The following is a 24430-nucleotide window of genomic DNA, read 5'->3' on the forward strand; positions in this document are numbered from 1 at the left end:
TGTTCACGAGCATCATTCATTGAAATGATGGAAGGGAAAAGGGGAGGGATAAGAGTAAGAGAGAATGAAACTTAGCAGGGCCTAGAGTCCAGGTTGGAAGTTGGTTTGGGGAAATAGTAGGGCTGGTTTTAAATCTGATCTCAGATTTGTGGCCACTGTTCAAGTCCTCCCGCGTCTTGGGGAGAAGAGAATCTTCGTCCTCCTGGGCTCCCAGTGCCCAGCCCAGCTCTCTTGATGACCACCTGCCCAGCACTACTTGCTCGGACAGGAACACAGGCTTATTTTCACAGCCCGCTAAGGGCCAGCCCGTAGGAGGACCACCCTGCGCTCTCCATGGGTGCTCACCAAGATTGCTTCCTTGCTCCCATGATGGAGTCAACAAAGTAGGAGAAGGACCTGGATCAGAAGAGCTGAGTCCAAGTTCTAGGCCTTACCACAGCATCACCAAAGGACAAGTTCCTTAATTTAGAGATGATACCACCAACTGCTCCTCCGTGTTATTGTGAGGATTAAATCAGAATTCACACTGTAAAATGTGAAGGGCCACAGCAACACTCAAGGCTTACATGTTTATATCCACTTGTTCCAAAGGTTTTTAAGGTTGGAAGCTTTCATTATTTCCTACTAGGATGAAAGATGATCTATTCTCAAAGCCTAGATCTCTGGATCAGATAATCGGTGGAAGTTTTGCAACCAGAACCACAACCCCTGAAGTCTAGCATCAAAGGACGTGCCAGCCAAGGTTTCCAGCCCAGCGATTTGCTATGTTGTGATTGCAGCTGAGGTCCCCACAGGAGAAGAGAGAATTCACAGAAAATATATTAAAGGTCTCCTTTGGGACCAATATAAGGTTTTTAAACCATTTTTTAGAGTTCATTATTAAATAACATTTTTCTAGTTGTAATGAACATTTTTTTTTACACAAAAATTGGGAAAGAGGGAAAAGTATTTTAAAAACCTCATTAGTCACCTGTAAAATCTCATCATTTTCATGAATAGCCTTCTGTTCTTTTCCATGCAAAATACACCTCCAAAAAATTGAGCTGATGTTCTAACCAAAATTATAATATCTTTTTCTTTTCATTTATAGGTTGAGCGCTTCCCCATATTCTTAAATCTTATTTTACAGCCTGGTTGGTTAATGACAGCACAGCATTCTACTCTAGGGGTTTATTTTACTAAGTCTTTCTTGCTGGTCACTTAAGTGGTTCCTACCCATTTTTAAGAGGAAATGTTTGGGCATTGCCAAGGAGAGTCCTTCTCCCAGCCCTTCAAATTGTATAAGCACCTAAACAGTGCTCAAAAGCACGATGTTTAAATCCCAGCCTCCCGTCAACTCTCCAGTTCACAGCCTGGCAGCAATTGCCTAGGTCTGCAGCTACCTGCACACGGAGCAGCTCTGTTCTGTGAGCAGGGCCTTCCCTGCAGAGAATCCTCACACATCCATAGATCAGAGGCCCAGGCTGGCTGTGATGGAACACCAGGGTTTATAGAGCCAAGGGGGGCATTTACTGTATGCACCTGCATCAGGATGCCTTTCCACATGTGTTTTGAAATGCTCTAGGGAGATAGGACCCCAGTTCTGGTTGGTCCCAAACAGTGGAAGGTCTTGGGATGCAGAGATGACAGACAGGCCCCATTCTCCCAAAGCTTATGTTCAACTGAGGGAACACAGGAGGAAGATGTGGGGGAGGTGCTCCAAGAGGGGTAGGGTTAGGATGTGATGGGGACAGAGGAGGAGGACTCTTAGACCCGTCTGGAATATAAGAGTCATGAACTGGGGCAGTGGAGTTAAGTGCAGTGGCTTAACTTGTTCTACCACCTTCCAGCTGTGAAAGCTCGTGCAACAGAGTGATAATAACAGGGCACATCCATGGGGCGATCACGTGAAGTTCTAGAGCAGTGCCCGACACATGGTGAGCCCTCAATATACGTTAAGCTCTACTGTCCGGTTAGAATGTAAGATCCATGAGGGAAAGGGCTTCATTTTATCCACTGCTCTATCCCCAGCACCTAACACATAATCGATGCTCAATCAATATTTGGTAAATGTTAAATATTGGGGTTTTCTTCTTGCCTATTTCCCATCTGAGACCAGCTTAAAGGAATCTTAAAACCAAACAAAAAGGCAACAATAACAAAAATCTTGCCAAACCTCTTTAAAAATCTGTTTTAATTTGTTAATGCTAGACTTGGTTATGAAATCTTCTCCAGTTCTGCCTACAGTCTCAGCAAGGAAGGAAAAAGAAACAGCAGCAGACAGAAAGCATGGAGAACTGTGGAACCAGAACATGGGGAATGTCTTTTTAATTTCTAGTTAAGAGGCTGGTTTCCTGGAATCCTGATTTTTTTTTTTTCTTTCAGTGCCAAGCTAATTTCCTTTATCCCTGAACCTACGAGCTGGTGTTAATGGGAATAGCAGTACTTAGAAAGGAGATAATATCCATAGACTAAAAATATTGTGTCATGTGGCCATTTGCCAGCGACTCAGTAAAGCTTTCTGTAAAACCTGGCATTCTCTCCCCTTTTTAAAGGCTTGTTTAATCAAAGCTGCTCCCTTGATATTCATTCTTGGAAAACAGAAATTAAATAGAACGAAAAGCAACTGCAGCCCCTGTCTGCTCCAGTACTGGCTAAGAAAAGTCCTGAGTAATCAGATCAATTCGGTTAACAAATGCTTGTCAGACAAGCTCCCCAGTTTCCCTGCTGGGAATATTCCTCTACCACCACCCCAGGTTTCTCTATTTGCGGCCCCTTGGCAGCGCGGTTTGCTCATGGACACAAAAGCTTCAGCGTGGAAGACAACGAGCCCGTGCTTCCCGCCTCATTCACCCGTTACTGTGCCATGGGTGTAGGGAAACAGGAGGGTGAGAGGGAGCTGGCCCAGTTTCCTGAAATGTCAGGCTCCTGGGGAGGGCACGCCAGCTCCCAGTGGCTCCTGCACTGCAGCTGGAGTCACAGGCAGATAATGAATTCAACCTGTGCCGGTTTGCAGCCATCGGCTGCTTTCAGGCCTGCGATGGAATCAAGCAACAAGCATTCAGCCTTCTGTCTCCTAAGACTAGATCAGCCAACTTCCAGGGGCCAAGTTTCCAGAGGGAAGGAAAGACCCTTATTCCTCCCAAGTCCAGGGAGTGCCAAGGACTCTACAAGCCACTCAGAACATGCCCCCCAAACCCACTCAGAAGGCCAACAGCACACAGCATCATCTTCCAACTGGGCTGTGGCAAGTTATAAATATGACGCCGCATTCCTATTATATTTTCCAGTGCAAGCTGAGTGTTTTCTAAAAGCCTCAATTCCTCTCTTTTCCCCTGTTCCACCCCTATCTCAGCTCAGGGTTGGGGTGGCGGGTGCCTAAGAGAAAAAAAACTCCTGTGAAAAGCCCATTGCAGGCCCTTTTGGTCTCAGCTTCTGCTGTGTTGTTAGGAGGGTGAGCTACGGGGGTTATGGGCAAGTATTTGAATGTTTTTCAGAAGAGGCACATTTATAAACGCAAAATGCTATAGATACGTAAACCGTTACTGATGACGCTGCAGATCCTATCCTCTCATATTCTGTCACTCTTTTGCCATAATCAGCCTGGGTCCTGTTCTTTGATTCAAGCTTCACTAATCTTAAGGACAACGATCCCCACCTATTTAAGAAGTGCTTATCCCAGCACATGAACAGTTGTTAGTGGTGATGGATTTGGAGTGGGAATTGTCCAATAACACTGCTTTTTCCTTTCTTGAGCATTTTCACAAGAACCTGGAGTAGAACGTGTTTTGCAGAGATTTCTGGCGATGGGGAGACGCCGGGGGGGGGGTGGCGCTGAACCAGTGGTGTGTGTCCGTGTGCACACATATGTGTGTGGTGGCAGTGGAAGTGCATGAGGAACAGGAAGGGCGCTGTCACTCAGGAAAGAAAGGGCAGGACACTAAAGACAGAATTTGCCAGAACAGGGTAGAAGGGGCTGAGCAGAGTTGTGTGAGGAGACCTCGGCTCTCAGTAGAGTTACCGGCACAGGCAAGGGCCTCAGTTCCTTCCCTCATCCGCAAATAAGGGGCTGCTCAGTGGATCTGAAAAGTTCCAGCCAGCCAGGACCAGCATACGACAGTCACTTTATTCCCAGGGAGATCAAAAGGCACAACTCGCTGCCACTTCTTAGAGCCATGAGCAAGATGGAGGCCGAGAGAGAATTACTTCCTATGTTGCCCTCCCGGTAGCCCAGCTAGCAGCAAGGTTATTGCTCTTTTAATTTAATCCTTTGTCTGACCTGGTGAAGACAAAGCACATTTCACTTTATGCAAAAGTCCTTCCCTAATGGAAAGACCAAGAGAAAGCCCCTTAATGGAGGAATCGCTGCGCTAGATCACTTTGCCTCCAGCTGCGAAAATGATTAACGTCCTTAGAGTCCCCAAGGAGGCTTTGCTGCAGTCACAGTGGCCATTTCCAAGCAGAGGGGGAAGAGGGAGGGTAGGAGGGGGCTGGGTCCCATACAGCCTCCTTCAGCAGGTGGAGAAAGGGCAGGGGGAGGGGCCCTGGAGAAGAAATTCCAGTAAATATAATGATTCACACACAGACCTTCTTGCACATCTTTACGTTCTGAGCCCACTATTGACACATGGCTCTGAGCACCTGCTCTCAGTCACAACACAGAAGGTGCCCAAGGAGGGGGAGCTGACGCAGGATCTGAGCCTGCAACGTCCAGCACAGGAGCCACTAGCCACAGGCACCTGTGACTACCGAGCGTCTGCAATGTGGCTGGTCTGAAAGGAGAACTGTCAGTGTAAAATACACAAGGAATCCCAAGACCTACTGTGAAAAAAAGAATGTAAAATATCTTATTAATCATTTTTATGTCGATTTTATGTTGAAATGATAACGGTTTGGATATATTGAATTAAATAAACTATATTAAACTTAATTTCACCTGTTTCGTTTCACTTTTTTCATGTGGCTATGAGAACATTTAAACTTACATACGCAGCACTCATTTCTGGCTTGCAGTTCAGCCCTATTGGGCAGTGCTGGTCTGAACAGTGTACTTCCACATGCTTTTTCAGTTTCTTTAAAAAGAAGGGAGGAAATACCAGTGGTTTCTGCATTCACCCCAATTTTAACACTATCTGTGTCACAGTTTCACTGCATTAAGCTGCATAAGAGTTGTAGGATTTGTGGTTTTAAAGGAGTTGGGGTTTCAAGAGATGTCCTAGAGGTATTTTTTTTATTACTTTTTTTGTGAAGAAGATTGGCCCTGAGCTAACATCTGTGCCAATCCTCCTCTATTTTGTATATGGGACACCACTACAGCATGGCTTGATGAGCAGTGAGTAGGTCCTCGCCTGGGATCTGAACCTGTGAACCCTGGGTCGCCAAAGCGGAGCGTGTGAACTTAACCACTACGTCACCGAGCCAGCCACAAGGTATTTTTAAATTCATCCTTCCTCCTCTAGTTGCTGCCACAGCAAGGTGACTCCTGAAACCCACAAGTAAGATGACAGGCACAAACAACGCCTAGGGGGCTTCATGAACATGCTTCGGTGTTTTTAAGTCTGTCCTTGTTTGTCCAGTTCTGTACTCGACGAGTCGAGTACATCAGAATCATCTGGGAAGTGTGTGTTCCCATTCAGCATTCTGATGCAGTGTCTAGGTATCTGTGTTCTTTAAGGCAGCCTAAGTATATTCTCATGCAGGGGACTAAACACCTTCTAAGAAACACTCATAAGCCAGTGTTCCCAGACTTGCAGACCAGAAGAATCGCCCGAGGTATCTGTCAAATATACAGATTCCCAGGCCCACCCCAGACCCACAGAATCTGAAACTCCAAGAGAAGGACTTGGGAAGTTTGGCAGACGATGTCATGAAGTAGCTGTTCTCACCCTGGCTGTGCACGAGGTCACCCGGGGGCTTTAGAATCCTCACGTCCGAGGCCACACCCCAGGCCAATCACAGCAGACTCTTAGGGGGTGGGACACAGACATATGTGTTTTTTTTGTTTTTGTTTTGTGAGAAGATCAGCCCTGAGCTAACATCTGCCAATCCTCCTCTTTTTGCTGAGGAAGACTGGCCCTGGGCTAATATCCATGCCCATCTTCCTCTACTTTATATGGGACGCCGCCACAACATGGCTTGACAAGCAGTGCGTTGGAGCGCGCCTGGGATCTGAACCAGTGAACCCCGGGGCCGCTGCAGCAGAGTGCACGCACTTAACCGCTTGCACCACCCAGCCGGCCCCAGACATTTGTGTTTTTAAAGTCCCTCCTGTGGTTTCAATTTACAGCCAAGGTTGAGATGCACAGGTTTGGTCAATAGCAAATTAACCCATCTCCGCTCTCCTGGTACAGAGCAAAATATGTCATTTAGTAGCCCCAAGCACCCAGAATAAAATGTCTAAGGACAAAGGCCATAATACGTTACTTCCTAAACTGTTACTACCTTTTCTAGACTGAGAAAGGTTGCTTCTAGATTATGTTCGCTGCTCCTGCAGGCTAGTTGTGCAGCTGTTGGTCCTAGCACAGGTGTTAAATACTCCATTAACACTTTCTGGGCAGCTTGCAGTACCCCCCTCCCCAAACAATTCCTAAACTCACTGCAGCAGCCCGAGTCGCAGCCATCCGGCTCTGAGTCCCTGCAGCTGCACCCAGCCCTCTGTTGATGGCACTACATTTTCTGGTAAGGGAGCAACACCTGCTGTATTTGCTCCCCACCTGAGCTGCTTCCCTCCTGCTGAGAGGGTAACAACCTGATCTAGGAGGCCTTTTTAAAGGGGCCATCACCTTATTCCTTCTGCGTAATTTGGAAAGATATATTAAAAATGGAGATTTAAAAATAAATATTTTTCTTCACAGCTGGGATTCTTTCCACTTTGCCCCCACTGCATCTTGTGCAAACTTGATAGCAATTATCTTATTGAATTATAAGTATTTGGCATATGCGTGAATGCCTCCCGTCCAGACTGTAAACTTCTTGAGGTGAGCATGTTTTACTCATCTTTGTATCCAAAGTGTCTACTAGAAAGCCTGGCGCATGGTGGATTCTTGGTAAATGTTGAATGGATTAAACGTATAAGTGAAGCACTATACTTTGGGTTGCTGACCTAATGCCCATCCAAACTCCCTTTTCCTCTAGGCACCATGAAGCAACAGTGGCCCTAGGACAAGGTTCTGGCCAGTGAGAAGTACGCAGGAGTCCTTGGGGTAGGGCTTCCAGGAGCGTCTAGCAAAAAAGGGACAGACTGCCCCCTTCATCCTACACCCCTTCTTGCTTCCTTTTTTTCTTCTTCCTGCCTAAAACTTAGAGGCAAAGCCTGGAGGAACAGCAGCTATCTTGTAATCATGAGGTGAACAAAAAGAGGGCAAAGCCAACACACTTTGGTTGGAAGAGCAGAAGGACGGAAGAGCCCAAGTTTCCGCCAGCAGCAGCTGTGCCCGCCCTGGGCCCGCCTGCCTGCCTCTGGACTTCTTGATAGGGGAGAAAAAATCCCACATCCTCCAGTGTGGTTAAGTTTTCTGTTATATTCAGGCACATTCCTAACTGATAAAACAAGTATGTTATCAACAAGTATGTATTTAAAGTACCTAGTATTGCTCTTCTCACATAGTAGGACCCCATTAAGTGTTTGCATATTCATTCACTTATTCGTGCAAATCTTGAATGAATCTTTAATGAATGAGTGAATGAATGAATGACTTTTTTGGACAGAAGGACCATCTAGTAATAACAACAGACTATTCCCTAATTTAAGATGTGTCCAATAATCTCAAAACGGCTTTGTTTCAGCCCCTGTAGACCATATTACATTGGTCCTGGAGTTTATTCCCAAGGCTCACTTCCTCCTGTTAGAAAAAGTTGTCCTGTTGAAACTGCAAATCAGGCAGCAAATAGCAGAAACAGCCTTCTGGTGTTACCAATTCCCCGAGTGTCATATTTCAACTAGTCGCTTCTCTGTAAGGCAGCGTCTGTAGGAGAGCTGCCTGCTCCAGGGTTAGTCGGGCAGGGTTAGCTTTGGGGTTTTTTTTTCCTCCAATCTGGGCTGCCAGCTGCAGTGGGTGCACAAGGCCAGTCGATGGGCAGAGCTAGGGGCTGGGGCATCCATGTCCAGGGACAAGCTAAGTGGCTTTGTCACCTGAGGTTTGGTGGTTACAAGAGCTCCACTGGCAGCTCCAGTAAGGAAACTGATTAAAAAGGGGGAGAAGAGACATCTGTTGTCTTAGACTGAACCGTGAGGCAACTCCAGCCCAGGCTCCTGCTCTGTGGAATTCCTCTCCTGCTTTCCTCTATGGAATTCCTCCTGTTCTCTGGAAGTCCTGGGACTCTCTTTTAATTTTTTTTAAACTACATTCCAAGCAACTTGGCTTCATCTCTTGAAAAGGATTGCTAATGCCTACCTTTGGGGTCTATATTTTAGGCTTACTTTTAAAATAATATTGGATTTTTATCAGCTTAAAATTTTTAAAAATTGAGCAATTTTGATATGCTAGGCACCATGCTAAAGGGCTTTACCTGCATCATCTAATACGCACAATCCCCTTACTGTGGTGGGTGCTATCATTCTTCCATTTTACAGGTGAAGAAATGGAAGCTCAGAGAGGTTAAGAACTCGTCCAAGATCACACAGAGCCATGAATCCCACCTGGAGTGTCTGTCTCCAGAGCCCCTCACCCACTCCCACCTCCCTGTACTCTATGCTCTGGCAGCGGACGGCGGGCTCCTCCACGCCACTGCCCGATCCCGCCCTGCCGAGACTCCGCGCTCCTGTGTCAAAGGCACACTGGAGAAGCCCTTCTTCAGTTTAACAAGGAGACTCACACTGAGGGGTATGTTTCGGTTTGTGTCTTCTGGATCGAAGGCCTTGACCTGGTAAATGAACCTAGGGTGTGTTCTTTCCACTAGGTAGAAGTCTTGACCTGTACCAGCATCCAAAATGGAATAGGAAACATTTTATTAGATAAAGCAAATGAGGAATTCCAAAACCAGGACAGCTGCACACAGCCAAAGGGAACCACACGTATTGGCATGGTGGAAAGAGGGAAGCAATAATAAAGGCCGTGAGTAAGACCACTGGCCAACTTGTGTGAGTGGATCCATTTATGGGAATTAATAAAGGACCAGCGTTGGCCAAGCTGGTACCAAGTCTTCATGTATTTCCTCTGTGGAGAGGTGACCTAGTGTAAGGCTGTTTCAGGGGAAAGGCAGGTGATAAGGGCAGAGAGTTGGGAAGTAACCATGGGTAGAAACCTCCAGTGTGAGGCTGTTTCATGTTCCAGATCCACTTTAACGTGCAAATTCTTTCTCAACTGAGCTAAGGTCACCCCTTGAAGTGCACTTAGCATCTTAACAGAAATGGGTCAACGAAATGAAAGGCTTTATAGTGGAACAGAAAGGAGATGGAATGGTGGGGAGAGGGCTACAGAGGCTCAGGAAAGGGGCCAAACATTGATTTCATCCACTTCAGAGTTCTTGGCTGTCAGGGGGAGGGAGGAGCAGGGAGTGCCACTTGGCACCACCAGCCCTCCTGAGGAGCCGCTGTGCTCTGCTCTGGCATCTCTCCTTCTGAGAGACGACTGAGAATGTTCACATTAACTCCCTCTTTCTGGGGCACTGTGCTGAGGACTTGTATGTTTTCTCCTTTAATCTTCATAAGAGCCTTATAAAGTAGCACCATAATGATCTCCACTTTACAAATGAGGAACCTGGCTCGGAGACATTATGAGATTGTCTCAGCCACTAAGCAATAGAATCAAAATTCGAGCCCAAGCCCTCTTACATCTGAGCTTGAGCTTTCACTCACCTTTATCATTGCTCATGCTTTCATTCCAAAGAATATTTACTGAGTTCTCACTATGTACAAAGCACTGATCTACACATGGGGAAAACAGCACTTCACAAAACACAAAACCCTGCTCTCATGGAGCTTGCATTCTGGCAGGAAGATACAGAAAATAAAATAAATGAGTAAATATGCGAATGTTAGTGAGCAATGTTACAGAAAAATCAGGGAAAGGAGTGTTCTGAGTTGGGTTACAATGATAAATAGAGTGATTATGGAAGATTCGATGACATGTGAATGGAGATTCTTAAAGAAATGTGAAGGAGCCATAGAGATAAGGAGGAAGGGGCAGAGGAAACAGCAAATGCAAAGATGCAGAGGTAGCGGCATGCCTGGGGTATTCACAGATGGGTGAGGAGGCCAAGACTGCTGCAGCAGAGGGGTGAAGGGGAGACATGTGGGAGTGGACATGGGTGAGGGGGCTACAAGCTTGCCAGATTTGATGGGGCCTTAAGGAGCTCTGGCTCTCCTTTTGAGGGAGATAGAAGTTCTTGTTGGGTTTTAAGCACAGGAGGGCCTTAACAGTATCCCTCTGGCTGCCATATGGAGAAGAGACTGAAGCGGGCAAGGGCAGAGCAGGGAAGCCAGTTAGCCAGCCATAATCCAGGCGAGACATGATTAGTGGCTGGCGCCATGGTGATAGTGCAGATACTAGGGAGGGGTCAGATTCTGCACAGATTTAGAAGCTAGAGAGATTTCCTAATGGCTTTGATGTTGGGTATGAAAGACAGAGAAGAGTCAGGGATGACTGCAGGTTTTGGCCCAAGCAACTGGAAGGATGGAGTTGCCATTAACTAAAATGGGAAAGACACCAGAGAAGCAGATTTGGGCAGGGAAGGGGGAACGGAGTGGGAGTCAAGAGTTTGGTTTGGGGGCACATTAAGTTTGAGATGTCATGTTCTGACACCAATTCCAATGTAGGGTGTTTTTTTTCCCCACACTAACAAACAATTCTGCAACACCAGCTGGGTGTCCTACAATTCAACTCAATTCTGACACTGTCTACCCAGAGGTAGCATCAGATCACACAGGTTAAAGGCTCAGTCCTACAAGACTGCTCTCCTGCCTTCAGATGCCAATCACAAGTCCAGATTGTCACCCATGCTTCTGACCAACTGGCTATAGATTGAAGTTTCCCATGACCTCCTCCCCAGGTTCAATTATTTGCTAGAGCAGCTCACAGAACTCAGGGAAACATTTTACTTACTAGATTGTTGCTTTATTGTATTTTTATTTTTAATTTTTTTGTGTGTGTGTGAGGAAGACCAGCCCTGAGCTAACATCCATGCCAATCCTCCTCTTTTTGCTGAGGAAGACCGCCCTGGGCTAACATCTGTGCCCATCTTTCTCCACTTTATGTGGGACTCCGCCACAGCATGGCCTGACAAGCGGTGTGTTGGTGCACACCCGGGATCCGAACTCGGGCCGCTAGCAGCGGGAGCGCGCACTTAACCGCTACGCCACGGGGCTCGCCCTGTTGCTTTATTATAAAAGGATATAACTCAGGAACAGCCAGATGGAAGCGATGCATAGGGCACAGTATAGGGAAAGGGGTGCAGAGCTCCCACACCCTCTCTGAGAGCACCATGTTCCCTGAATCTCCACGTGTTCGCCAACCCAGAAGCTTTTGGGTTTTTAGGGAGGCTTCATTACATAGTCACAATCGATTAAATCATTGGCCATTGGCAATTGAACTCAATTTAACTCAATCTCCAGTCTCTCTCCCCTCCCTGGACATTGGGGGTGGGACTGAAAGTTCCCAATCACATGATTGGTTCCTCTGGTGGCCAGCTCCCATTCTTAGGTGAGGTCCAGAATTCACCTCATTAACACAACCTGAGAAAACTTTATCACTCTGGTCACTTAGGAAATCCCAAGGTTTTAGGAACTCTGTGCCAGGATTGGGGTTGAAGACCAAATATATATTTCTTACTATAAATCACAATATCACAGATGTCTATTAGACATCCAAATGGAGATGTTGGGAAAGACAGCTGTATACTTGAGTCAGGAGTTCAGGGGAGAACCTGGACCCAAACGATAGTCTTGGGGGTTGTCCGTAGTATATGGATGGTGTTCAAAGCCACGAGCCTGAGCAAGATCATGTAGGAAGTCACCCTATGCTCCAGTCCCTTGTATTGTCCCTATTCTGTAGCAGACCCCGGACACACACTGCCCTCAAGGTGTCAGTGTCCATGAGGAGAATGAGCAAGTCAGTCAATGACTGCAGGACACAGTGAGGAGCCTATAGGGGGCTCAGCCAAGCTTCCTCCAGAACGATCCACTTGAGGTTCCCCAGCCTTGGTTTCTTCCCCAAGTCAGGGAGAGGCCCGAGAGAAACCATGCATGTGAAGGGCTTTGTAAACTGTTGTGAGTCCTGGGCGGGAGGACATTTCATCTATTCCCTGCTCATTAAGCAGCTGCCTTTTCCAGGGAAACAGCTGCTTATTTATTTACTTCTCTGTTGGCTCTGTCCCCCAGGGTCCTCCCTGATGCCACCGTCTGGGCTGCATTGCCAACCCTGGGGGATCTTACCTCTTGCCTAGTTGCCTTGAAACTGAGGTGGCTCATTCACATCTGTTGCCTGGACAGTCAGGACCTGCAGGTCAGTGACACCAACGTCATCCTGAACGTAAATCTGCAAATCAAATATGTTTGGTCCTGTTTCAAAATCCAGTTGTTCCTTCCCAGTGGTGACAACCTAAAAGCACATGCAGAACTCTTGGTGACCATGTGAAAGAAGGTCTGTGTTGTATGCATACATTTTGCACAGGGATATTACTAGGAAGGAAACAACCAGCATCCTGGAAACCATCGTCCACTCACTGTCAGAGGAACTGGTTGTTTTGCCTTAGACCTTCCAACACGAGCCCCACGACACTTCACTAAAGGGACTCCTGCATGTGATGCTGCTTTTCATAGGAAAGAAAAATATTCAGCAGACATCTGGTTCCATCGACTGGAGATGAAACCTATCAGGACTTGGAATAGGCTTCTAGACAAGTCCCTTAGCAGTGGTCCATGGTGGGAGGGCCCTGCTGAGGCTAACTGGAGGCCAGTCTGTGACCTCTCACATCAATACACACATCCCTGCCACCAGCTTAGCCCGTGGAGCTCCCAGAAGGCCCAGAGCCCTTTGGGACATCAAAGACTAAATTTCACAAATGTTGTAATTATGCTAATAGGACCTTTTGGTTATTAATATGACTGGGGCCAGGCAGTGCAGTTTTCAGTATCCTGTAGTGAGAAGAGCACTTAGCTCCAATCTCATTTCCACCACTGGGAACTTCTGTGTGACCTTGGGAATGTCCCTTTCCCTGATTTTGTTTCCATACAATTATAATTAGGTAAATAATTCTTGCCCCAGTTAAACAGCGGAAGTATAACACAAGGTATTACAACAAAGAGCTAGATCAGGGTACTGTGGAAAATCAGGGGGAAAAGTTCATTGTGAGCTGTGTTTAGTCAGGGGAGACTTCATGGAGGAGGTGGTGGGTATTGTGTCTGACTTTGCAAGATCTGGGTTGGTTAAGAGAAGAGAGGATGGCCACTGATGTGAATGAGTGTGTTCAGTGGAGGGAGAACATATGGAGGAAAGTTGAGAGGGAAAACGAGGTAGTCTTGTCTCCGCCCATAAGCAGGGTCAACCCAGTATCCACATAAGTGTAAGTGGAGATGACCCGTCTTTATGCTTGGCATGCAGTAGGTGAGAGGCAGTGTAACATAGTGGTCAAGAGCGTAGACTCTGGAGCCAGACTGACTGGCTTTAAAGCCCAACCTTCCCATCACTTAACCTTTCCATGTCTCAATGTCCCCATCTGTGAAATGGGATAATAATAGCACAGTGTTGTTGTGAGGATTCAAAGAGCTACTCCTTGGAATACTTAGGTCACTGTCTGGCACTGAGCAAGCACTCAGCTGACATTTATTATCATTAGATGGTAAAAAAACTGTTTAGTGAGTGAATGTCACCAGAGCAGCCCTGTGTCTAGAAGGTCCACTCTGTCTCCTGATTTATCCCCTAGCTTCCTGCTAAGCCCACAGCCCTCTCCTGCACCCTGAGCTTGCACAGATCCTTTCCCACCACATACCTACTGACAGCCCCTTCTCCTCGGGAACAAGCTCTAACAATGAAAGGAAGGAAACAGAACAGTCAAAAAGGGTCCGAAGTGTTATATCTTGGAACCAAAGGAATTGGGTTGCTATCAACACAAATGGAAAAGTTGTTTTTTGTTGTCGTTACCAGCATTTATTAAATGTTTATGTGCCGGGTTCTTGCTGAGCGGTTTTGTGAAGTATTTTGTTGAATCGTTGCAACAACCGTAGGTTGGTAAAATTTCCCACCATCTCACACAAAAAGAGACTAGGACAGGGAGGGAAGGAACTGTGAAGGGCACAGCTGGGAGTGATGGAGGCTCGATCTGGTTGCAGGCAATCTGGCCGCAGAGCTTTGGTGAAAGACAATGTCTTTGGTTTCAAGCATGTCGAGTTTGAGGTTGTTCTGGACAAGGCTGAGCAAATTCGCAGGGTCCGCAGTGCGCATGACAGTAGATGAGGAAAGAGAGGAGGCAAGCTCAGAGATGGGCAAATGAAAGAGGGGCAGGCTGGGCCTCCATACGACCTAGGAGAGCTCCTGTCTGTGCAGCTGCTGAGCTCGGCAGTCATGCCCCCCAGCTTCTCAGAGCTCACCTTCTTGGTGCTGCTCCAGGAGAAAACCCCTTGATCAACGATTAGCCACATGGGCCGAATGAGGCTCTGATGTCTGTCTCTCTTGCTGGGCAACAGTGAGCCAGCGCAGCGTGGGGGCTATAAGCGAGTCTTCATGGGGCCAGCCTGCCTGATCTCAAATCTCAAGCCTTCTACCAATTAGCTATATGAACTTAGGCAAGGTGCTCAAGCTCTCTGCCTCAGTTTCCCCAACTTTAATTTGCAAATAATAATGGTATACCACTTCATAGCATTGTTATGAATGAATTTGTGAATGAATGAATTCACAAAATGTTAGGAGAATTCCTGGCATATAGTAAATGCTCCATAATGTGAGCTGTTATCATCATCATCATCACTATTATTATTATTAATCCTCCTCACCCCACCCCCAGAAGTCCCAGCAGCTATGTTTGAAAGCAGAGAGGCCTGGCTTCTGGCATGATTTGGAGGTCACCCTCAGAAGCCTGGCATGACTGAGTCCCAAGGCCAACACTGACCAGACCTCTGGGCCAGAGACCCAAAAACCTCATCACTAGACTTGTCATCCTGCAGAGTGTCAAAGCTGCCCACGGAGGAGCCAGGTTCTGCCACAGAGATGGCATTGTCGTATTCCGAAGGAGTGGCTCTTGTGAGCAGTTTGGGGTGGAGAATGGGATCTTCTTGGAGGGGATGGTTGATGATACTGGGTAGTTTCTGGGCAGAAGCAACCAATTCTTAAGAACAGCTTCAGGATTTGTGACCCTTGGCCCATCCTAGTATCAACACAGGGTCCTGGGCAGCTGCAGGCTGTAGTGCCAGGAGGGCACAGGACTGAGACAATATGCTGAATGCTTGAGCCTAGACCAGTTAAGGAGCTAAGAAATTCTCCATTTCTAGAGGTTATGAATGGGATGAAATTCTTCCTTGACTGACAGCCCTGTTTAAATCACATGGAATGTGAGAAGGGCAGGTCCCATAGAGAAGGACTTGGGGGCTCACCAAAACAGCAGTAGATATGTATGGTAATGTAGGAGAAAGAGCCTGAGATTGGGAGTCAGAAGACCTGAGTTAAGTTCTGATTTCATCCTTTATGGCTATGTGATCTTGGACAAATCAATTAACCTTGCTGTGTCTTTATCTTATTTCTAAATCCTATTTCTTATTTCTATTTTTTAATTTCTTTTATTAAAATACAAATTTAAATAGTGATAATATCAATGTTAGTAGTAACAATCAAGAGACCAGGACATGAATGTGCTTTAGAACCTCTGTAAATTTGAAGCAGCACAGTCAACATCATTATTAAAAGCAACAGACTATAGAGGCTGAGAATGAGAGCTCTCAAGTGGAAACAATCCAAATGCCTGTCAACTAATGTATGGATAGACCATATGTGGTCTATCCATACAGTGGAATATTATTCGGCCATCAAAAGGAAAAAAGTACTGATCCATGTTACGACATGGATGATCCTTGAAACTTTATGCTTAGGTGAAAGAAGCCAGTCATTAAAGACCACATATAATATGATTCCATTCATATGAGGTGTCCAGAATAGCCAAATTCATTAAGACAGAAAGTAGACTGGTGGTTGCCAGGGATTGGAGGCATAGGAGACAGGGGAGTGACTGCTAATGGATTTGAGGTTTCATTTTGGGGTGAAGAAAATGTTCTAAAATTAGATTGTGGTGATGGTCTGTGAATACAGTAAAATCCACTGAATTGTACACTTTAAATGGGTGAATTGCACGCTATGTGAATTATATCTCAAGCAAGCTGTTTAAAACAACAGTGAGAGCTCTAAAGCCAGGCTGCCAGGTTCCAGTCTCAACTCAGCTACCTAATAGCTTGTGCAGCCCAGGCAAGTTACTTACCCTCTCTGTTACATTCTGCTCCATTTCCCCCATCTGCAAAAAGGGGGTAATAACACAAATAAAATCATCGGATAGTTTTGAATATTACAAGGGCAAACACAGGTAACGCCCTTTCAACAGTGTCAGTCATGTACCACGCGCTCTCTAAGTGCAAGCAATTGGCAAGGCTGATAGAACAGACCAGCAGCAACTGTGAAAGCGGAGCCAGATGTCAGGGGAGCAGGTAGAGAGAGCAGGTAAGCCACAGAACCGGCATCTGGGGCCCGAGAATGTACACTGGATGCTGAGGGGAAGAATGCCGAATGCATGCTCCTTACGTACCAGAGGGCCCACCCTGGGGGGCTGAGAACATCAGATGCCTGAGCTCTGGCCCTCAAGTTGTGGATTCCACAGGTCTGCTCTGGGGCCCGGATATGCACGCTTTTTACAAGCTCCCTTAGTGACTCTAATGATCAACTGGGTTTAAGAACACCTAGTGCGCACCTCAGGGAGGCAACCAAGCCTAGACCAAGCAGGCTGGGCCCACTGGGTCCCATGAGAACACCAGGGCAATGGCCGTCAGGACCGGGGCAGGGCTGATGCTATCTGTAAGAGGGCTTACGCCAGTTGAGGAAAGGGGTAGGGGTGGGGGATACTGAAGTATAAGGAGGTCCAGATACCTGGACCCTAAAGACGTCCTCAGAAGGCCTCTGAGGTTACCAGGGGAAAAGAAGCAATGAGCAGGTTTGTCCTGCCTAAGGAGAAGTGACGACTTTGGAAAAGACTGAAATGACCAATGAGAAAACAGAGCAGAGGTGGCCTGGCTCTTGAATGTGAATGACTGGGTCTGCATTATCCAAGAGGAAACATCCACACAGTAGAGCTGGCCATTTAGGTTGATATTTTCACTAAGGGTGTGTTCTTCCAGGTTAAATAAGTCTCTTGGTCGATTTCCTGCTGCCAAATCACAGGATCATAGAAGAGCAGAATCACCAGACACAGATTCATCAGGGCCCGGCTTTTAAGAAGGTCAATACTCAAACTATCCCACCCAAAGAATTTAGTCACTGTCAGCACACCTAATACCTGTTCTCAGGTGAGGGTGGTGGGCAATAAAAACAAGCCTTCTGTGTGTAACAAATTCAGTATAATGTTCATTTGGACTGGATTAAGTAGAGAAAAGTCCAAAGGCTACAGAGGCATCCAGCACAGAGGGCTCTAGGATGCCCCAAACAGGACTTCTGGATCTTACAAGAAGGGGAATGAAACCAGGGAAAGAGGAAGAAATGATCACTGATCTAGAATCCCATCCACCTCCGTCTTCAGGACCCCTCTTGGCAGACAACATGCATTGGGAGTAAGATGGTGCTTACCTGGAAGTCAGTGCCTGACAGCCGGTTCACCCTGAAGGCTTCAGTGAGGGGACTTGAGTTGATGATCCGGGGAAACCCTGGGATCACAGGTGACACTGATACTGACAAATTCGCGGAAAACTTGTGTACTGAAGTCCCAGGTGGAGAGTTCTCTGCCACATTGCTCGCAGCAGGCAAGTGGATGAGGTGTAGCACCTCTCCCCCTGCGGATTTACAAAGGATGCAAAACGACATGAACACGAAGCCTTGTGCTGGGAACAGGCACTTAACAGCTTTGTCTGCGGCTTCAATTCGTAACTCAGGGCAACAATGAAACCTGGTCACTCCCCAAGAACAGACAGTCTTGCCAAGAGTCGGAAAGGGAATGCGAGATTTTCTCGGAGCCAAGAAAACAACCACCACCAAACAGCCATGAAATCTGCTCCCGTCATTCTGTAAAGAAAGCTGCTGCTTTTCTCTTGTCTCGCTGCTTTCCTTCCCTCATCTCCCCACTTCCCTTCTCTCTTCTCTCAGTCTTGATGAAGAGCCAGAGAAGGAGAAACATGAACCTTAGGAGACAGATGCCCACTTGAAGGACCTAGTCTGGCCATGACATCCTCTCTCTTAGAAGGACCTGGTAGTTTACTAGAGTTGATTTTCCTTCTCTGTGTCAGTGTTTGCTTCATGAAGTCACCTGAGAACTTAGATTACTTGACTGGAGAGCTCTGAAACCAAGGCAGATCTCCCCACATCCATGAGTAATCTCAAGGATGATTGTTTGTTATTATTGAATGCTACGGGCATCATGTAGAGAGTCAGTCAATACTTCCTGATTGAGAGATTAACTCCCGTTTCACAGAGAAGGCCTGTGAACTGCCTTGGACCGCATTATAGACAGGGAATTTTACAACTGAAGAGCAAGTGTGTTTCTTCCAGGAAAGCCTTCGGACATTCTAAGGCCTCCTTGACACTCTGCAAGACTTCGCCAGGACAGAGGAGAGCAACAGGTCATATTCTTTCATAATGATGGTCACTATAGGGGGTTGAATACTGTCCCCCCAAAAATTCGCATCCACCCAGAACTTTAGAATTTACCTTATTTGGAAATAGACTCTTTGCAGGTGTAATTAGTTAAGAAGAGGCCATACTGGATTAGGGTGGGCCCTAAATCCAACAGCTGGTGTCCTTATAAGAGGAGGACAGGACACTGAGACACACACAGAAGGAAGAAGGCCGTGTTATGACAGAGGCAGACATTGAAGTGATACATCTACAAGCCAAGGAATGGCGAGCAACCCACCAGAAGCAAGGAGGTAGGCATGGAACAGATTCTCCCCCAGAGCCTCTAAACAGAACCAACACTGCTGACACCTTCATTTCAGATTTCTGATCGCCCAAACTCTGAGAAAATAAATTTCTCTTATGTTAAGCCATCCAGTTTGTGTTAATTTATTATGACAACCCTAGGAAATTAACACAATTACCATTTGTTCCAAATAAGTGCATTGCAAAATCCTTTCTCTCATTTGCTCTTCAAAGCAATCCTCTCAGATAGTATTAATATCATCATTTTACAGATGAGGAAACTGAGCTGAAGGACACACAGTGAATAATAGATAACACAGCCAACGTTTACACTGAGGGCCTACTTCTCAGCCAGCTTCCTGATCTTGGCTACCGTTAGCCATTGGGGCACACCACCCGGAACAGGAAGAGGTACAGGAGGGACAGAACCTGTCCTACTGAAAGGGGTAAAATTTCTAGAAACAAACAAGCCATGGAAAAATGTTGCATTTTGTAAGAGGATGTTTTTATTTTAAATGTGGCGAGGGGGGGTGCATAAGACCAAATAGAAATGTAGGAAAAATTGTAATATAAGCACATTCATTGATACAAGCTTTCATAAATCCAAAATCATCTTATTTAGTTTGGAGACTAAAATGCATTATGCATAAGTTATTTTTACTTGCAGAATTATCCAGTTTTATGGACAAAGACTGTACAAGGACTCAGAAATATCAGAACAGCTGAGGTTTAGGATGTGAATACAAATAGATTTTTTAAATCTATTGAAATTGACTTTAATGTTACAGCATTCTTGTGACAAAAAACCAGGAGCAAAATAATATGCTTGGAGTATTTAGAGGCAAAAAGTTCCCCAAAATAGTTTTTCAAAATGAGCAAAATAATCAAATGCTTTGGTGGGTTGGGTCTTTTAGGCATAATCCCCTCATGCCCTCTTTTCCCAGAACTGAAAATCACCAGGGGCCCCCCAACCCCAAGCTGTTCATGACAGTGTTTCCTGACTGTTCAGCAGGACAAGACAGTCATAAGCAAAACGAAAAGTTGGCAATTTGTCTCAAAGGACCCCCCACCTTCTTTTGCCCCCTCCCACCCAACCCAGTGACCTGTGCCCCTCTAGCCGAGAAAGATGGACGCCTCTATCCATATTTAAGCAAAGATATAACTCACTAGGTTCTTCTCAAGAATAGCCCAAAGTAAGATAGTGCCCAGCCCAAATGAATAGACAGAAATAAGTACCCATGCGCCTTTACTCAGCACTTACTCACCAGGCATCATGCTGGCTGCTCTACTGTCTGATCTCATGCGCTCTCAACACAATCCTATGATGAAGGTATTGCTGTCGCCATTTCACACACCTGAGATTACACACTAATTAAGCGGCCTTGGTGGGCTCTCGCCACATGGTGAGCCTTGTGGATAACAGACTTCACGTACTTACTGCAGACAGTCAGTCATGTGATACATCATGGTTATTCTATCACCTGGCAACAGTACAGCAAGATGGTGCTGGGGGTTGGTAAGAAACTGGACCCTCGACCCAGACATTAGAGCTGAGTGATGTGATCTGTGAGAGACTGTTTTTGGAATAACATATGGAATTGTGTTGGAATATTAGCTTGGTGTGGGCTCAGATGTGAGAGGCGTGCTAAGTCCCGCCCAGGGCTTTCAACAGCCTCTCCCTGAACAGGCAGATTACCATGGCCACCAGCCTTGGTATGTCTCCTCGGGGGACTGTGGAGGCTAGAAAAGCTGTGCTCCCCAAATGTCCCAAGCTGACAGTTCCCAGTTTGCTTTGCTGGGAGTGTATCCATTGATTTCTGTGTTAAGTATAACTTGGATAAGCCCTGGGTTTGAGAGACTAATTCCATGAAAGAACCAGCCTCCCAATCCAAGGCATCTGACTCCAAGGACAGGGCTCTTTGCATGGCTCCATGCTGCCTCCATATATTTATAGAGCTTTCCACAGTCCTCCTTGAATGGTCACATTTCGCATGGCATGAGGGAGATATTTTGGAGGGAGAAATGGATATATCTAGTGCCCCTCAAGCAATTTGTGTTGGGAACTGCCTGTTCCATGGACGGATAAAGCCAGACTGTGTCCTTGGATATGCCCTTTCTGCTGACATTCTTGCTGGAGATGTTCTGCTCTTCATCTGGTGGCCTCTCTTCCCAGGGCAAGGTCATGTATGCCAGGGTCATGCAACTGAATCCTAAAAACTTTGGGGCAGGTGATCGAGGGACACTGATAAGAAAGCTGGCCAAACTGGGATCTCCCAACTCTTAGTTTAACACCCAGCTCCTCCAGCTCCCTTGCTGTTAAAAAAGTAGAAGTAGCAGTAGTAATAGCAATAGTAGTAATAATAATACTAATTAGTGGCTAGGGTCCTCTACCTTAAAAATAGAGCATTAATAAAATAAAAAATTCACTAAATGTACAACCCATTTATTATACGGAGAAGTCTAAGGGATGTGTCCAAAGGCACCAGCTAATCAGTGGCAGAGGGAAGGTTAGGAGCCAAGGGCCAGCTCTCCCTAAGACGTTACGCATTTGCCTTCCGAGGCTGGTCTTTCAAACTTTCTTTGGTGGTCTGCGTGCTGGAAAGCAAGAAAGAGGCTTTAATGGAATTTGACTTACACATGCATCTTAATTAAGAATCAAATTAGAATTGCTTGAAGCATACACTTTGAAAAGAAAAAGCATGCCAAGATTTATGATCAGGCACTGAGCCCGCTGAAACATCTCGCTTGTGGTTGAGATCCGCATAGATGATGTGCCCACTTGCTTCCAAACGAGCAAAATCACTGCCTTGCCAGAAATGGACCAAGGAGGCCCGTCCCGGGAGCCTGTGTTGGAATAAATAAGGCCTCCACAGCCTCAGTTACAGGGGAGGAAGCTGGCCACCCTGGGCCTCCGACACCAGTGATGATGTGGTTCAGGGATGTGGGGCGATGCCATCATCTCTCTCCGGGGATGCAGCTGCTCTAGCTTACAGCTCTGCTTTCAATATCCAGCGCAGTGCTTGCCTGAGACTGTCACTCAAGAAATACCTCTTCATTCTCTCCAGTAACTAATCGAAACGGTGAAAGACATCAGAGGAGTGAAAGACATCAGAGGAGTGCTGCGAAAAGAGCAACTTGCTTCAAGTTTGAGCCTTGCCACTACGTGACTGTATGACCTTGAGCTGGTCCCTTCTCTGGGGCCCTCTGTCAACTGTCTCTCTCAGGGCAGTGGCCATTAAACAAGGTTCCATTACTAAAAAAGACTCACAGGACCCAAATGAGAATGCTTACAGATCTATAGTTTATTACAGAAAAAGGAGGCATCCCAGCTGAAGGCTGCCTCATAGCATGAGGACCAGAGAGGCCAGGTACCAGCTGCTGTTGTCCTCTTTTCCCTAAGGGCCATGACAAAATGCACTTGCTCAGATCAGGAACCACTGTCCTATCTACTAACACCTTGGAACCAGGGAGCCCAAAATAGAGTCTCTGTGGAAATTTCTATATTCTGCTGGTCATGTAGGCACCGTCTTGTTACGTAACCAACCTCAACAGCAAAGCCCTCCAAGGGTCTCACCAAGACCAGGCACAAGCCATCCATCTCACTGTTATCAATAAACCATGCAAACAGACCGGTACAAACCGTTCCCAACCTCCCAGGACCCACGGTTACAAAGCAGCACTATTACTCAGCATGCTTTGTGCCTTGACCAGGGGTCAGTTCTGTGCAGAAACTTTAGCAAAGCAGCCAAGGCTAATTCCAGGCCTGCTGGAATTCTCTCACACGGTACAGGTACTATATAAGTAAATGCATGTACTAGATAAACTATAAAACACTATAGAATGTTGTTGTTTCAATACATGCAATGTCTTCCTATGTCTTTAATTTCCACAGTGTATGGGATGGGGTGCTCACCCCTTTGAGGGCACTGGTCCATGCCAGGCAAGGCTAATAAAAGGGAGCCCTTAGTAGGACACAGAAGAAAAGATGGTGACGCTACTAGTGATTCTGTAAATTACACTAGGTTGCAATTAGCAAGAGAAAGGTGTTTGTCTTGAAGCATCACTCTGGTGTTAGCCTGAGAAGGGCTGGTTTCTTGCAAACCTCTTCCAACTCCACAGAGGTAGAAACGCAGATGGATTCCACAGACTGAGTGCTTGAGCTGGAGGCGAGAGGAAGACAACCAGGTTGCCATGGGAAAGGAAGAGGGAGGGAGAGCCAAGAGGAGGGATGGCCTTTTGCTCTTTTGAGGTCGACTCTAAACAGGAAAGTGACATGACAGAAAAAGCAGAAACCTTTTGCAACGTTCTTTGGACCCCATATAGGGGATTAATCAGCTGACAGAAAGACTTTCTGGAAATGGACTGCATTTTCCTGCCTTTTCAAATGAGGAGAGCATTAAGAAGGGTTGCACCTAATTCCTCAAGGAGCAGAAGACACTGAATCTTGGGCCTCTTTTTGATTTCCCGACACTGCCTAGCAGAGGGCCAGGCCCAGGTGGCAGGCTTGGGAGGACTTCCTGGAGAGACCTGGGATAGCCTCATGCCTGGGGCTTGGTAGACAAAACTCAGGTTGGTGGGCCTGGTACCTTTTCATGTTCATGCGGACCTCCCAGCCAAGGAACCCTTCTTTCATTAAACATCCTGGCAGTCTTCATTTCCATACGACTAATACAAAAGCTAGTTCCCTGGAAGCTTTCTCAAAATGTAGACAGCTTCAGTGTGCAGTGGATTTAAGTACCCGGAGGGGCCCTTGCTAGGTCCTCCATCTTCCAGGAGTGATATGTGGTCCTTTGGCACTGATGGAGCCAGAAGACTGCTTTGTCTCAACTCTTCTCCACTGCTACAGTTGGGAGACTTGTCTAGTTTACGTTCACATGAGACCTTCCTTTGTAAGCCGCTCTTGGAAGGGGACACTATAGCGTCCCCAAAAGAAACTGCTTCCTTTCTCTCATATTAATAGGAGGTGCAGAAGACAGAAGCTAATTTAAATGCCAGTATTAAGCAGGCAGAAGATCTAAATTTCTGTATGTAGGGGCTATCAGTAAGCGTGGAAACAAAAAAAAAAAAAAGAACCAAAAAGGGATAATGATCAACAAAAACAACAAAAATTTTGGGATATCCTGTATGAATGTGGCACTCAGGGACCACAGAGCAATCAGAGATAAGAAACCCGTTATTGCAGGGCTGACATTCCAGTCGAGGAGACAAGACAGACACGTAACAGAGGAATTATAGAATGATAACTCACGTCGCCTTTTGTTGGGCAGTTATTCTGTTAGGCACTGTCCTAAACCCTTGGCATGCATTCCACCTGCAGGCAAGGGGAGCTCCAGGGTGCAGCGGAAAGAGCCCACCAAGAGCTGGGGCAATCCAGGAAGGGTGCATGGGGGAGGTGGGGCTTGAGTTGGGCCTTGGAG

The 24430-nt window shown here is 46.4% G+C and overlaps 1 protein-coding gene across 1 annotated transcript in view; it reads right to left on the minus strand.

The window, feature by feature from the left end:
* CDHR3 (cadherin related family member 3) overlaps positions 1-24430 on the minus strand; it is a 58144-nt gene that overhangs the window by 31681 nt on the left and 2033 nt on the right. Inside the window, 3 exon segments of the mRNA XM_058568468.1 lie at positions 8794-8891; positions 12350-12515; positions 17730-17932. Of these exon segments, the coding sequence (XP_058424451.1) occupies positions 8794-8891; positions 12350-12515; positions 17730-17932 (467 nt within the window).

Source organism: Diceros bicornis, chromosome 3 (assembly GCF_020826845.1).
Source record: "Diceros bicornis minor isolate mBicDic1 chromosome 3, mDicBic1.mat.cur, whole genome shotgun sequence".
NCBI classification, from domain to species: domain Eukaryota; kingdom Metazoa; phylum Chordata; class Mammalia; order Perissodactyla; family Rhinocerotidae; genus Diceros; species Diceros bicornis.